Genomic DNA, 16,154 nt, shown 5'->3' with positions numbered 1-16,154 from the left:
GGAAGCTAGGGTAAAATATAAGTAAAGCAAGAAAGCGGCACAGACCATAGTAAGGGCGGAGAAGAAGAAGTGGATGGAAAAATGGACAAGAATGTTAGAAGAGGACAGTGAAGGGAACAAAACAGTACTTTACACCATGGTAAGAAATAAGAGGAACGACAGAAGCGAGTGCTTGGGATCATGGATAATAATGGAAGAGTTGTGGAGGAAATGCATGAGCTCAAAAAGATTTGGAAGGAGTACTTTGAAGATCTGTTGAATGCCGCCAAGCGGGTAACTAACAGCGATGGAGAGCCTAAGGCAGCAGACGATTATAATAGTGGGGAAATTGATGATCTAACTTGGAATGAAGTGGAAGAAGCCATAAAGAGGATGAAAGGGGGCAAGGCACCAGGTTGGGACGAAGTAACGGTGGATATGATACGAGCAGCAGGAGAAGTAGGAACCCAGTGGCTATACTGAGTGCTGAGGGTGGTGTGGAAGGAGAACAGAATTCCTGAGGATTGGAAGAAAGGAATTATAGTCCTGATCTTCAAGAAAGGGGATAAAAGGAGATGTGAGAACTACAGAGGAATCACCCTGCTATGCCACTGTGGAAAAATCTATGAAAAGATCCTGGAGAAGAGAATAAGAAGCAGTATTGAAAGTAGACTGCAAGAGGAGCAGTATGGTTTCAGACCGGGAAGATCAACAACGGACCTCATATTTGTGGTAAGGCAACTGCAGGAAAGGCACTATGAGTACGGGAAAGACTTAATCATGGCCTTTTTAGATATTGAGAAGGCGTATGACAGTATCTGTAGGGACAAGCTCTGGGATGTGCTGAACGCAAAAGGGATAGATGAAGAGATAACACGAAAAGTCAGAAAAATGTATGAGGGAAGTGAGAGTTGTGTGAAAGTGGGGAGGGAACGTACTGCATGGTTCAAGCTGGAAAATGGGCTGCGACAGGGAAGTGCACTTTCGCCTTTATTGTTTATTATTGTTATGGATGAAATCCTACAGCAAGTATCAGATGCAATTGGAGATCATAAAATGAAAGCAGTGCTTTTTGCCGATGACCTGATGTTATGGGGAAATTGCGAGGAGGAGGTGCAAGAGCAGTTAGATGTATGGGAGGCAACGGCAGCACAATATGGAATGCATTTCTCTGTAAAGAAAAGTGAAATAATTGTCACAACAAGGAAGAAGAATAGGCCAAATGTGGATATAACTTGTGGAGGGGAAAAACTACAAGTGGTAGAGAACTTCAAGTACCTGGGAAGCATGATTGAAAGTAAGGGGGGAAACGCAATGGAAATAAATGAAAGGTGCAGAAAAGCAGGGCAGTTCTACAAATGCATTAGGGGGCTTATTTGGAGCAAGGAGGTGCCACAGAAATCCAAGGGAATTATATACCTAACCTACTTTGTCCCCATATTGGCATACGGAAGTGAGACATGGGTAATGCACAAAAGCGACAAAAGTAGAATACAGGCTAGTGAAATGAAGTTCCAGAGGAGCAGGTTGAGTGTAACAAGACGAGACAGATTGCGAAATGTGTATGTGAGGGAAAGGCTAAAGGAGGAACCAGTACAGGACAGGATAGAAAAATCAAGACTGCAGTGGTATGGACACATGAGGAGAATGGATGAGGGAAGAATTCCAAAGAGGGTGTTTGATCTGCAACTGGAGGGGAAGAGGCCCAGAGGAAGACCAAGAGATAGATGGGTGAAGGGAGTGAAGGAATGTGTGACGAGAAGAGGAGAGAACTGGACAAAGGTGGAAGAGGGGGAATGGTGGAAAGACAGAACACGATGGAGAGGCTTGTGTTCCCGACAGACCCAGCCAGTGGCTGGAAACTGTCCAAGATGATGATGATGATGATGATGATGATGATGATGATGATGATTGTCTGTGTCTCGAAGCCAGAACTGTGCTACAGTGATCAGAGGAGCTTTATAATGAACTCGCATTGATGTTCAGCAACCCATCTGGGTTGCTATCTGGCACCATTGCTGCATACACAACTCAGTTGTCTATTATTTACATGAATTACGTGACCTGTGCATAGACATCTAATGCCACAAACCTAACAACAAATTGTCGGATCCCTGATACGCAGGATCTGTGATGCATTTCATTCCAAAGATAGACATACAGGCTATTAAGCAAATGGTCATAATGTTTTGGCTCATCAGTGTATATTGTAGCACCTACTTTTATCTCTTTGAAATATAGAGATGCTTCTGCCTTGAATAAACAAATAAGAGCAAATCTGTATAAATTACATGCTAGCCACATGGTAGCATTTGAGGCGTTGGAATGCTGCTGAAGTCATATGGTGTTCAACCTTGTTGTGACAGGAAGTGGATAAAACAGTGGTGCAAGAAGGGATAATTAGCTGACTTTGACAAATTTCCCTTGTTGCTCACAAAACATTCGCAAACCACTTAAGGGATGTGACCTTAGAGCATATTGGCTGCTAATAAAGATTCCTAACCCCCCTCCCCCCCCCCCCCCCCACCCCCACCCCACCCTCTGTCGATCACAGCTTATAGCTTGCCCTTGCTGAATTGAATGTAGACCGTGACTGGCAGCACACCATCTTTTCAGCTGAGTCTATATTTAGCTCAATGGATGACGGTCTGTTGATGGTCTTCAAGCCAATAGCACATTAACAGCCCACAGTAGCTGGTGCAACATGTGAGTGAGTGTTGGCTACATTACAGTCTCTTGCTGGGGTAGACTTAATCAGATACGTGAGGAATATTTCATCAGATTTGTGGTCATCTTGTCGTAGATCATTATGTGCACATCATGAAACACGTATGGTGCCTTGTGTGATGATGTGCTATCGCCAATGGAGTGGTCCAGTTCTAGCAGGACCACTTACTGATTCACACGAGTTGAATTTTTCGGAAATGATTTTTGCAGCAGGCTGACATGGACCTGATAAAGTGGCCAGTTAGTGCTGGTGTAGAATTCCATTTAAAATTTATGTGCCTAAATGAAGCATCATGTGAACTATCACTGGCCATCACATGGTCCCAGACCTTGGGTTGGACACATGGGGAGTCTCAAAAAAGAGACTGGGACATATTTCCAGAGGCTGAGTGCCTCCATACCTAATAACATGAGGCAGGTAATTCGTGCCAGTAGTGGGTGGACCTCGTGCTAGCCTCAGGGTCATCCCTGAAGTAAAACTTTCACATTACACCGCTTTATGTTATAAAATTTGATACTGCTGTGTCTTTGTTAATTGAAAAACTACATGAAATCATTGTACTTGAAATTTTATTTACAGAATGTGTGCTACTTAGCAGTTAATACATTTAAATTTGAAAAATCACAAACAAGTGGATTTGAATCAAATTAGAAATGGGGTCTTAATATGGGACAGTACAAAGAAATACTTAATATTGACCAATATAAGACAGGTAAACCCAAAATTAATAATATTCTCTGCCCAACTGCCTTTCCAACGTTTTGTGCATTTATTTTGCAAAAAAAAGTGCAGTCAGGGCATAGACAAGCTGTTTTCTATATTGTCATTCTTCAGGTGCCTGAGGATAGTGTTCCATGAACTGTGACCTTTTCTTTATGTTGGTCTTCAGAGAAATGACTACTGCGGAATATGTAGTCAATGTCTTCATCAGATTGCACAAGTGAAGCATCATCCTCAGTTAAATTTGTCAGACCCCGAATGACTGGAAGATTGTTTCCTGTGCGTTTTTTTTTTTTTTTTTTTTTTCCTAACGAACACAATTTTTCACTTCTTTTATTATGCTACAGCTTTCTTCTGTTTTAATTGTTTAAAATGTTCCCTGTCTGGAAATACTAGCTACTGAACAGATTCAGACCCCTCTGATTTTACTAGAGTGGATGGCTCTGTGTGGCTTGCTGATTTTTGGGAGCTGGCCAAATATCATCTGGACTTTCATATATTCCATTGTTTCCATGATGTATGTCAAAATATCTGGTGTAATGCAGAGTCGTCTAAATATATGCCTCTTACCTGGGAAGAGTCTCATTTTCCAGAGGCCATTTATAGCATTTTTCATTGTTACTGCTGTCAAATAGGCCATTCCAAATAACCTTGTGATCAAAATTGAGGTTACTACTTAATATACATTCTTTGCCCACCACATTTCTTTTTATTCGGGGTAATGTGTGCATTTAACCATCCAGAGATGTCCATTTAAGAGGGTATGCAAACAGATGTGTGCACAGTTCTCTTGCTTTGTCTATCACACATACGTGATATGATGTCCATCAAGTATTTAGCACAAGAAGATTATCATCAGATGGCTTCACAAAGTTCACAAGATTGTCAAACCACTTAGTAAAAATATGTATCTGAATCCAGTTACTAGGCTTGCAAGCTGAAGTTATCTTAATGTGAGCTAGCATGTCCCAATATGTGATACTACGAGGGCTATCCACAAAGTACATTACATTTTGGAATTAAAAATAAAGTATTGGAAATTTTTTTTATTATATACAGATGAAAGCCACACTTAAATATTACTATTCTACATAGTTGCCATTTAAATTAAGGCACTTACCGTAGCGATGGACGAACTTGGAAATTCCTTCGCCGTAAAATTCGGTCGCCTGTGCCTTCAACCACGTGGTTACCTCTTCTTGAAGCTGTGGGTCGTCATCAAAACGCTGCATAGCCAACCACTTCTTCATTGCTGGGAATAAGTGGAAGTCTCTCAGTGCCAGGTCGGGACTGCACGGCAGATGAGGAAACAACTCCCACTTAAAAGATTCGAGAACTTCACGAGTGGCATTTGCCGCGTGGGCCCGGGCGTTGTCGTGAATCAGCAAGATCTTTGAGCCCAACTTTCCCCTGCGCTTGTTTTGTATTGCTCTTCTGAGGTTGTGCAGAGTTTGGCAATACCTTTGAGAGTTTATTGTAGTGCCTCTTTCCAGGAAATCCACAAAAATCACACCTTTTCTGTCCCAAAAGAGGTAACCACGTGGTTGAAGGCGCAGGCGGCCGAATTTTATGACTAAGGAATTTCCAAGCTCGTCCATTGCTACGATAAGTGCCTTAATTTAAATGGCAACTATGTAGAAAAGTAGTATTTAAGTCTGGCTTTCATCTGTATATAATAAAAAAAATCCAATACTTTATTTATTTTTAATGCCAAAACGTAATGTACTTTGTGGATAGCCCTAGTATAATGCATCAGGATACCTGTGGTGTCATATATTAGGAATAAGCCATCTTTTAAACAATATGATTTCATGAATATTGTTGCATCAGCTAATCAGATCCAATGCTTTCAATACCAAGGATTCTTGACATTATCCAGTTCTGTAATGGTATTATTCTCACTGCTGTACGCCTCAGTCATGACAGAACCTAAGTTCTGGTACTTTCCGACAGAGGGAGCACTTACTTCGTTAGAACCTGGCTGTCTCATATTAGTGAATTCTCTCGTAATAGACATCTCTCCTTTACTTTCAAAATAATTTTCAGTAATGATGGTATCTTGTGGGTAAATTAAAAACAGTGCCAAATCAGAACATAGTTATTTCCTCAAATTAATTTCTAATTATAGTAAGGCAAGTTGTAGTCCATTCAGTCATCTGGTGTCTGTAGTTTCTTACCTGCAGGTGACTGAAATAATTGAGTTCTTCTTTCCTTGAAAATAAGGGAGAAATGAACCATAATTTCCATGGGAAAACCATATTCTACACTTGTCCTGTTAATTGGAAGATCATGCAGTTTCACACCTGCTTTTATCTTTTGGATCATTATATGCATCCAAATGAATTTTAGTAAATCTAGCATGAGAGGATTTAGATGTCACATTTAGACCCAGTAATTTAATTTTCTCAGCAAATCTGTAATTTCACCTTGAGACCAATATTTATGTGCTCATTGTGGAACATGTATTCCCTCTTATTCAGTTTCATTTTAATGATTTTTTTTCTGCTGCATCTACTTTCCCTTTCTCTCTGCTACTTCTGTTAATTGTTTTGTCAGGCAAAATTTTGTCTCTGGAAACTTAACACTGTCGTCCGGCGACACCACGATGGTGTCGAGAGAATAGTATCGCTCAGTGGCTGGTGACAACACAGTGCTGTCGTGAGCATATTACAAAACCAATTGTCAATGGCCTCTCAGACCATGACATGTAGTTCCTTCTGTTAAATGTTAATACTGAACAGGATATAAAATCTGTTAAATCTGAGCTCAAGAGGGTAATCAATAAGCCAAAAATTGACTATTTTAGAACACTCCTCAGAGACATTCACTGGACTGATATTTACAGTGCTCATGGACATGAATGAAAAATAAAACGCCTTTGCTTATAAAGTGCTTACCTTATTTGAGCACTGTTTCCGCCCAAAACTAACCAAGGTTAGAGCAAAGTCTACAAAGAAGCCATGGATTACTCAAGGAATAGGGGTATCTTGTAAAACAAAAAGAAAACTGTATATGTCAATCCAAAACAGTTCAGAGGTTGATGCTATAGCACATTACAAGAAATACTGCAAAATATTAAAGACTGTAATATGAACATCAAAGCAAATATATTACAAGGAAAAGATAGTCGTATCAGATAACAAAAGAAAGACAATATGGGATATAGTGAAGGAGGAGACCGGTAGAACCAGGCATGAAGAGGGACAGATAGCATTAGGAGTAAATGATACATTAGTGACAGATGTGTATAGTGTTGCAGAACTTTTTAACGAACATTTTATAACTGTTACTGAAAAGATAGTGTTGTCAGGTTCTGTAGATGCTGCTATGGAATACCTCAGACCAGACATTTCAAATGGCTCTGAGCACTATGGGACTTAACATCTGAGGCCATCAGTCCCCTAGAACTTAGAACAACTTAAACCTAACTAACCTAAGGACATCACACACATCCATGCCCGAGGCAGGATTCGAACCTGAGACCGTAGCGATCGCACGATTCCAGACTGAAGCACCTAGAACAGTTCGGCCACCAGCGGCCGGCCCAGACATTTCAAGTAACTTCCGTAATATGAATTTGACCCTCACTACCCCAGCAGAAATAATGCCCATCTTAATATCTTTAAAATCAAAAACATCTGATGGGTATGATGAAATATCGAAAAAGTTAAAGAATGTGATTCTGAGTTAAGTAACATATTAAGGTATCCGCGTAACCAGTCGTTTATCAGTAGCATATTTCCTTAATGGTTGAAATACGCTGAAGTTAAGCCACTGTTTAAGAAGGGGGATAAAGAAATAGCATCAAATTTCCGTCCAATTTCACTTTTGTCAGCATTCTCAAAAATTTTAGAATAAGTAATGTACAATTGGCTGTATAACCATCTTATCTTGAATAACATACTGTCAAAGTCACAGTTCGGATTTCTAAAGGGTTCTGATATTGAGAAGGCTATCTACACTTATAGTGAAAATGTGCTTAATTCATTAGACAAAAAATTGCAGGCAACTGGTGGTATATTTTGTGATCTGCCAGGACTCAAACCCAGGCCACCCACTTGGCAGGCAAACATTCTACCATACAGCCATGTTGCCTGTCCGAAAACTGACCTTACTTTATGGTGTTGAAGATAGTCAGAAATGTTTGAAGTCAATTTTGTCAAGAATATTTTAGAGTTGCAATGACTTGCTTTGTGCAGCTGATATTTGATTTCTGAGCTTCACATACCATAAATATAAAAAGTTACAAAAATATGATTGCTGTATAGTCTCCTTGTGGGTGAATACAACCTAACTTTGAGTAACTTACCTGCTGCCATGCACTACCTTCATGTCAAACTACTTCTGTTACTGTTCTGAGATACTTCCTTTGTGTTGTTGCACATTCATTTATTCTCCTTTAACTTTATCCTTTTTCTTAAGAGAGTTAATATACTTTACCATATTTATAGATACTATTAATTCTAGGATAATTTTATTCCTTCAGTATTTATGGGTCCTCCATTTTTAACTATAATTTAAAAATATTTAGTGACAGTCATGCCTATCCCATTTCCTAATTTACCTTGGCAAACATGACATGACATCAGTTTCACACAGTAAATGTAAAATCTTATTATATGCATTCATGAGTGCCTTTATCAAAACCCATATCATTGTACACGGTCTCCACTTGACGAATACATGAATAAACTTTCACCTATAACTATACATATTATTGTCATAAAATCGTGATATTTAACATTAATTAATTTCTGTGTTTATTGCCTCCTCATCCTCCCTCTTCCCCTCCCGAGGGGTCACTTTCATAATTGTAAAACAAAAATTTTAAAAATGCACTTCTTTTTCTTTCAGTCTGAAGTGCCAGACCTAACAAATAAAGTGGTTTATGATTTGGATGATCCAAACCGGCCACGCTTTACGACTGCAGAACTGAAGGAAATACTGCATGAGCGAAATGAACTGAAGGCTAAAGTCAGTGATCTGGAGGATGAGCTGGAAATTTACAGGCCAAAGTCAAGGGACTTGTGAGTTGTGTGATTTGTGTTAGATTCTATCTAGGTTATTGGTCACTGATGCTTAGTCTAGGATTACTCTTTTGTGCTTTATAACCAATTATAAAAACTCTGTTGTACTTAAGCTTCGAGAAAACCTAGTATTTATCTCTTAGTGCATACATTGTTTAAATTATGCAAAAAATTATTTCACTGTTGCCAATAATTTTAGTGCTGCTAGTTTATTTTCACTGTGACCTATTGCATATCTTTGCTGAAATATAGAGGTAAGTGGTAATTTTCATTTGTAGTAAAGTTTTATGCTTCAATACTACAATTAGTGGAATGATTCTCTTTGACATCTCATCCTTACCCACCCAGTTGTATATGTAACATTTTTGGACTCAGTGAATGTGCAAATAAGATTAAGGCTTCATATCCAAAGGTATTCATTGAATGCTAGATGGACAAAAGACTTTTTTTTCCTTGTTGCTACTAGTTACATTTCTGGAGTAACACCTGCGTGATACAATGCAAGCTTTTACTGCTGGTATATACACTTTTGACCTAAGGGCATTAGATTGTGGTCCAAGGCATATTTCTCTGTTGATATTTATTCTTTCAATACTGGAGACATCGTCTGAGGTTATAACAACTTCGAAAGCAGTTACAATCTCGGCAACCCAAACCATTCCTTGCGGGGTGGGGGGAGTGGCTATGTATGTGAAAAAAACAGTATTCCATTTGAGTCCATAGATGAATCACGACACTGCACTGAACAGATATTTGAATGTTGTGCAGGGGCAGCTGAATTAAGTGAAACTTAACTTCTAATTGTTGTTGCTTATAAGTCCCCTAACGACTTCGGAGCATTTCTGCTCAAGCTAGAGGGGGTTCTTGATTCACTTTGTAGGAAGTACCAAAAATTAGTTATATGTGGTGACTTTAATATTAATTTTATATATGATTACGCAAGAAAAAGGATGTTGGTAGATCTCCTAAATTCGTATGATCTGATGCGGACACTGTTTTTTCCTACTAGGGTGCAGAGGAACAGTAGCACAGCCATAGACACTATTTTTATTCATTCTTCATTACTAGATGGTCATTCTGTTAGTAAAAGCACAAATTTTAACTCTAAAGACTTTGGTACTCAAACCAATGTCATGTATAATTACAATCTATGTAGGAAAGTTAATCCAACAGCAATAGAGAGTGGCAGGATGTTTATAGTGCCAATAACATAGATGATAAATAGTGTGCTTTCCTTAACACATTTCTCTTGGTCTTTGTGGGTTACTTTCCATTAGAATGTTCTAAACAGGATACTAGCAGTAATAGGCAGCCTGGGTGGCTGACTAGTGGGATAAGGATATCTTATAGACCAAAGCGGGAATTACATCAAAATGTTAGAAGTAGTCACAATCAAGTTACAGGAGCCCATTACAGATGATATTGTAAGGTGATTAAAATGTTATTAGGAAGGCAAAGAGTATGTGGTATGCAAATAGAATAGCTAATTCACAGGATAAAATTAAAACCATATGGTCAGTTGTGAAGGAAGTATCTGGTCAGCAGCACAAGGTCGACAGTATAAAGTCAGTTCGCAGTAAAAATATTTCTGTTACTGATAAATCAGGCATATGTACAGTATTTAACAATCATTGCTGGTGAATTAAATAAAAATTTGGTTTCTACAGGAAATCGTTCAACTTTCTTGGGAAATGCCTTTCCGAGATTGTTGTCTGAAATACTCCTCTGTGATACAGACAAGAGGGAGAGTGAGTCAATAATTAAATCACTGAAGACTAAGGACTCTCATGGTTATGATGGAATGTCTAGCAGAATATTAAAGTACTGTGCTATACATGTTAGCCCAGATTTTAGCCATATTTCTAATTTTTCTTTTAGGAATGGTCGTTTCCTGAGTAATTACTCAGTGTAAAGCCGCTTTATAAAAAGGGGAAAGGGATAATGTAGATAATTTTAGACCTATTTCTATGCAATCAGTGTTTGCAAAAGTTATTGAAAAGGCTGTGTATGTAAGGATAATTTATCAATTCATATCACACGATTTGCTATCAAATCTACAGTTCGGCTTTAGAAGTCTTTTAACAACTGAAAATGCTATATTCTCTTTTCTCTGTCAGGTACTGAATGGGCTGAACAGAAGGTTTTGAAAGCTTAGCATTTTTTTTTATTTATTTATTTAAGTAAGGTAAGGCATTTGATTGTGTTGATCACAAAATATTGCTCCAGAAGTTGGACCATTACGGAATGCGGGGAGTAGCTCACAATTGTCTTACTTTAGCAATAGGCAGCAAAAGGTCATTATTCACAACGTTGATAACGGCTGTGATGTGGGGTACTGTCAAGTGGGGGGGTGCCCCCCAGGGATCAGTGTTGGGGCCACTACTGTTCCTTATTTATGTAAATTATATGCCCTGTAGTAATCCGGGTTACTGTAACATATTTCTGTTTGTTGATGACACTAGCATGGTAGTAAAGTATGTTGTGTGCAACGTTGGCTTGGTTTCAAATAGTGCAGTACATGACCCAAGTTCATGGCTTGTAGAAAATAAAGTAACACTAAATAACAGTAAGACTCAGTTTTTCAGTTTCTAACACACAATTCAACAAAACCTGACATTCTAACTTCACAGAACGGGCATATGATTAGTAAAACTGAACAGTTTAAATTCCTAGGTGTTCAGATAGATAGTAAGCTGTCTTGGAAAGCTCACATTCAGGATCTTGTTCAAACACTTAATACTGCCATTTTTACTATTTGAACGGTGTCAAAAGTGAGTGATTGTTTGACACTAAAATTAGTCTAATTTGCTTATTTTCATTCGCTTGTGTTGCATCATATTATATTTTGGGGTAACTCTTCCCATTCTAAAAGGATATTTTTGGCTCAGAAATGGGCGGAGTTCATGAACCTCTTGTCGACCCCTGTTCACGAGTATTTTGATATTGGCCTCTCAATATATATATTCCTTACTGTCACTTCTTGTTAACAATATTAGCTTATTCCATGAATAAACAGCTTTCACTCGGTTAATACTCGGCAGAAATCAAACATGCATTTGGATTGGTCTTCATTAACTCTTGTGCAAAAAGGTGTGCCGTATACTGCTGCATCAATTTTCAATAAGCTACCACTCAAATTCAAAAATCTTAGCAGTAATCCACTCGCTTTCAAATCAAAACTGGATAGTTCCCTCATGGGTCACTCCTTCTATTCTGTCAAGGAGTTCCTTGAAAAATTAAGCTGATTCTTTTTGTAATGTTGATTGCGTTTACTTAAACTTATGGAGTGACTTTTTTTCAGGTTCATAAACATTTATTTTTATCCATTATTACTTTTATGTTGTAATTTCATGTACTGGCATGTTCCATGACCTTGAAGATTTCCTCCTCACTTTGGTGCTACGGAACTTGACATGTAAATAAATAAAAGTAAACACCACTTGCCGTGAGATGATATAAAATCATCTCGCACATGTGGTCAAGTGTACATAGAAACTACAAAAAGAAACATTTACACTCAACTTAAGGAACAGAAGACCAGTTATTGTCTGGGCAATATAAATTGGCATTTGCAGATCATCATGCACTGGGATCAGGGAAGCCCAAATTCATTTCTATGGCACCACAGTTTCACATCAAAGTCTAATCATTACTGTTCTACAATGTACGGAGAGGCAATAGAAATTCAAAAGCACAAATACCCCTTTAACAGAAAAGGAGGATTAAAATTGCTAAACAAAATTGCACACTCCAACTCTTCCTATCAACAAGCTCCATAACACTGGTCAAAGTGAATCCGCAGTGGTGTGACAACATCACAAACTAACTTTTGTGTGTATACATACAAAGTTTGGCTGGTTGAGCTTGTTTGAGATTGTAACTGCTTCCTTAGTTATTGACTCTGATGGTGTCTCCAGCACTGGAAGCTGAAACATTACACGGAGGAATTTGCATTGGACCAGAGTCAAATACTCATATAAGAGTGCCGTCAACAAAGTAAGTGCCGTTCCCCTATTTCTATCCATGGCAGCGCTATGATCGCAGTTCTGAGCATGCGCAGCAGTTACTCCGACTCAAGGAGAAAACATGTACGCCATTTTCAGATCACTGCTGCCAACATGTGCTTTGTAGTGCTTCTTTATAATGTCAGCTATAATTTAAAACACTGCCGCTTGTGAAATCAGATCTGTGATTTGTTTTCTAAATGCAAAGAAATGTAAACCAAAGGAAATTCATCAGCAAATCTGTGAGGTTTATGGAAAAACTGCTCTGAGTGATTCACTGGTTAGAAGATGGGGTCAGACTGTTCAATGAAGGACGTGATCAAGTGCACGATGAAGAACGAAGTGGACACCCACCTGTGGTTACTGATGAACTGGTTCACACAGTTGGAGAGAAGATAAAGCACTACCGTAAGTTTACACTTAGTGCCCTTGTTATGGAAGTTCCCCAAATCTCACGATCACCAGTTCATGAAATTGTTACGGAAAAACATCAATGATGATGATGATGAGCTGAAAGAACATGTTACCACATTGTTGAATACTTCTTCTATGAAGAAGGCATACAAAAACTTGTGCCACGCTAATAAAAGTGCCTACAAAATTTTGGAAGCTGTGTAGAAAAGTAGTTGAACAGTTGTAGATTTTCATACAAAAAAATATTTTTTCTGTTTCTGTACACGCTTGTTTTATATAACCAAACGGAACTTACTTTGTGGACATACTTCGTAACAAAAATAACAAAAATTGTTAAATATTTGTACTTGTGGAAAATTTCAGTGCACACCGTTTGGATCATGTTACCATGCTCACTTCTTGAATGTGATACAGTAATACTTCCTTCTTTACTTGTCACAGTCAACATTTCTTGAAGACAATTTGTATGCATTGATAAAATATATGAATACAAAATCATTAAAACAGAGTTCATCATGAAACAGTGATAGTAAAAATGTTGCAAACTACAGCAGTATGTTAAATCTATTTAAGATTTGGTGTTATTGAGTGAAGAATACGTGCAGTCTTTACCACGTAATGGTTAGGCAGTTTATGCTACAGGTGTAGTAGACAGCTGGTGTCTAATCACTTTTCAAGTCTGTCTTAAGCTGAGCTTATAATTTTCAGTATGTGTAAGATGGTTAATGTTAGTCAAAACAAGCATTCAGTATTGTCATTGTAGACTGATTTGAAGAACAACTGCAACTGAGAATTATTTTCACTAGATTGAAAATATGCATCAGTTGTAAATGATCTATCTTTCATTGCACAATTAGTTTCAGTGACTACATGTTTTGTTAAGTCACTGGACCCATAACTATGACTTAACAAAGATTTTGATGTGTGGCACCTGAAGCTGGTGATAAATGTCTCCGAAACTAGTTATGCAATAAAATAGGGATCATTTACAACTGAAGTGAATTTTTAATCTAATCAATATTATTGTAGTTACAAAGGCCAGGTGTTAAAAAATTTCAGCAGATAACTGTGTTAAGTGACACTACAGAAAAATTATCAAATACACAAATAGTGGATAGAAAAATGTAACATGTTTCATAAAAATAGTGAGAAGTAGCCACAGTACCACTGAAATTAATGCTTCTAAATGTAAACTTAGGTTGGTGGAAGTAAGAAAAAGAAAAGTACAGATAGGGACAAATAGGTAGTACATCAAATCACATGTAATTCAAAAACTAGATAATTGGTTGATAATGGCCCCACTTTGAGAATTTTTTTTTTCCCCAAAACCCAACTGTGTTCATCCCTGTACAAGACCATTATTAAAAGTTATTCTTACTGCTACAAATTTAAAATGTGACTTTCCATATTGGAATCGCACCATATCTTTAATTACTGGTGTGTGTAGTAGTACAAGCACAGCCGAGATGGAAGTATCTAGCAGGATGTCTCCAATAATTGAAAAGTACTAAGTAAATTTAATTTGTGAATGTGTTCTGTATTCTCAGCATCAAACAGTATTATCTTAAGTTTGCTTTGTGATTCTATTTTTTCACCTTCCTTGATTCCATTCTTTTCACCTTCCTGTATCTTTCTATCTTTTTCCCTTCCTTCCATTTTTCTTTGTATCATTCTTTCTTTCTTTTTATAATCAGGTTTTTTCAAGTCGCTCTTACCTGTTACTGGTACATCTCACATTCAGCTTTTCATTTATATCATTCCTTTGAACTCTTTGTTTCAACAGTGTCCTACACATTCTTCCTCTCACTGCTAAACATTTGAAGCTTCTGGCTTTCTGTGCTTGTATTTGAAAGTCACTATTACTGCTACCAGTGTTACCTGCTTCTAGTTGCTCAGCTGTTTATCAATTTCATTATTCACTATTTATTTCATCTCTTACATATCTCCCACTCCTTGTTTAAACAATTTCTAATTAGGTAATTGGTTTCTTCCATAAGAGTATATTATATTGCCATTCCTTTAGTTTGTCTCTCCTCTCTTGACTCTTAAATCCAGGCCTTTTTTCTGTTACAGTTGTGCACTATCTTGTCTCCTATATGCCCCCTTGATCGAGGGGGCATACAGTAGAATAATACGTGTATTAACGTTACATCAGTTTCCAGTTGTATCATTATGGCTTCTAGTACATTCAGTATTTGTCAGCAATGATCAACAGTAATCATTAGCCTCTTTGCATTTAGTTTTAACCTGTGGTCTGTATGCTATTTATTTCATGCACAAGCATCTTCCCATATCATTTCCATCCATTTCAGTTACATGGGTTATTATTGTGCTTACAGAGTCACTTAATTGTCTGTCTGCGACTTAACATTTTTTGTATGTGATGTGCACTTCAAAGATTGATACAGATCTTTATTTACCAAATCTGATTCTGCTTGCGCAGAAATGTTTGTATCCATTTTCACATGTTTGAATTGATAACACCATAGCACTATCGACCTCTTCTGCTTCTGTGCTTCATTGTTACTTTTCATTGGCTATGTCTCAAATTCTTAATTGTGGTTCTTTGCATATTTTTTGTGGTTTGACATTTTGCTCATACACACTTAACTTACTTTGCCAAGTGTTGTCTTGTGACCTTTTACTGTCTTCATCTCAAATCGTAAAAGCGAACTTATTTTAATCGCTTGTTGCTGTCATATATTTCTGTATGCTTTTTGTTATGAAGCTAATTTTAATACCAAGTTTCATTTTTGCAGAAAATGAAATTTATAATTAGATTGAATGCATTATAGTAAAAACATTTGTTCTCTCAGCTGCAGAAGTAAATACTTTGCATTTTTTTACAGTGTGCTCTTGTTTATACAGCCTTTCAGGCCACTGTTAATAAACTTTGAACAGTTACGGATTGTGTTTTTTAAATTTAGTGTGTGTTTTAAGACTTGCAACTTTTACCTACATTTTAATATTTTTGATATAGACTGTTCTGTATATCGATGATGATGGTGGTGGTGATGATTTTTTGCATGCCTGTAGAAAGCTGTCCATCAGCAACACATTTTGATCATCCTTTTATAATAGGCATATTCACCTGCCACATTGTCAGGAAGAAAATTTTAAAGATACTTGGATTTTTATAAATTTTGATGGCAAACAATGTAGAACTTGGATACATAATCAGTATTTCATAATGAAAATACAATAATCAATTCTAACCATATACCAATAATTGACCCTTCGTATCAGTTAGACAATCTTGTGCTGTAGTGTGCAATAAGTTGC

The 16,154-nt window shown here is 37.5% G+C and overlaps 1 protein-coding gene across 6 annotated transcripts in view; it reads left to right on the top strand.

Moving 5' to 3' along the window:
* The window catches only part of LOC126419041 (RILP-like protein homolog), a 173,488-nt gene that overhangs the window by 98,445 nt on the left and 58,889 nt on the right, over positions 1-16,154 (top strand). For all 6 annotated transcript variants that reach the window (XM_050086104.1, XM_050086109.1, XM_050086107.1 and 3 more), the window contains exon 5: positions 8,282-8,454. In XM_050086104.1, the coding sequence (XP_049942061.1) occupies positions 8,282-8,454 (173 nt within the window). The remainder of the gene's footprint in view (positions 1-8,281; positions 8,455-16,154) is intronic.

The sequence above is a fragment of the Schistocerca serialis genome, chromosome 9, assembly GCF_023864345.2.
Source record: "Schistocerca serialis cubense isolate TAMUIC-IGC-003099 chromosome 9, iqSchSeri2.2, whole genome shotgun sequence".
NCBI classification, from domain to species: domain Eukaryota; kingdom Metazoa; phylum Arthropoda; class Insecta; order Orthoptera; family Acrididae; genus Schistocerca; species Schistocerca serialis.
Note: the sequence above shows the minus strand (reverse complement) of the source record. Positions and strands in the feature narration are given on the sequence as shown.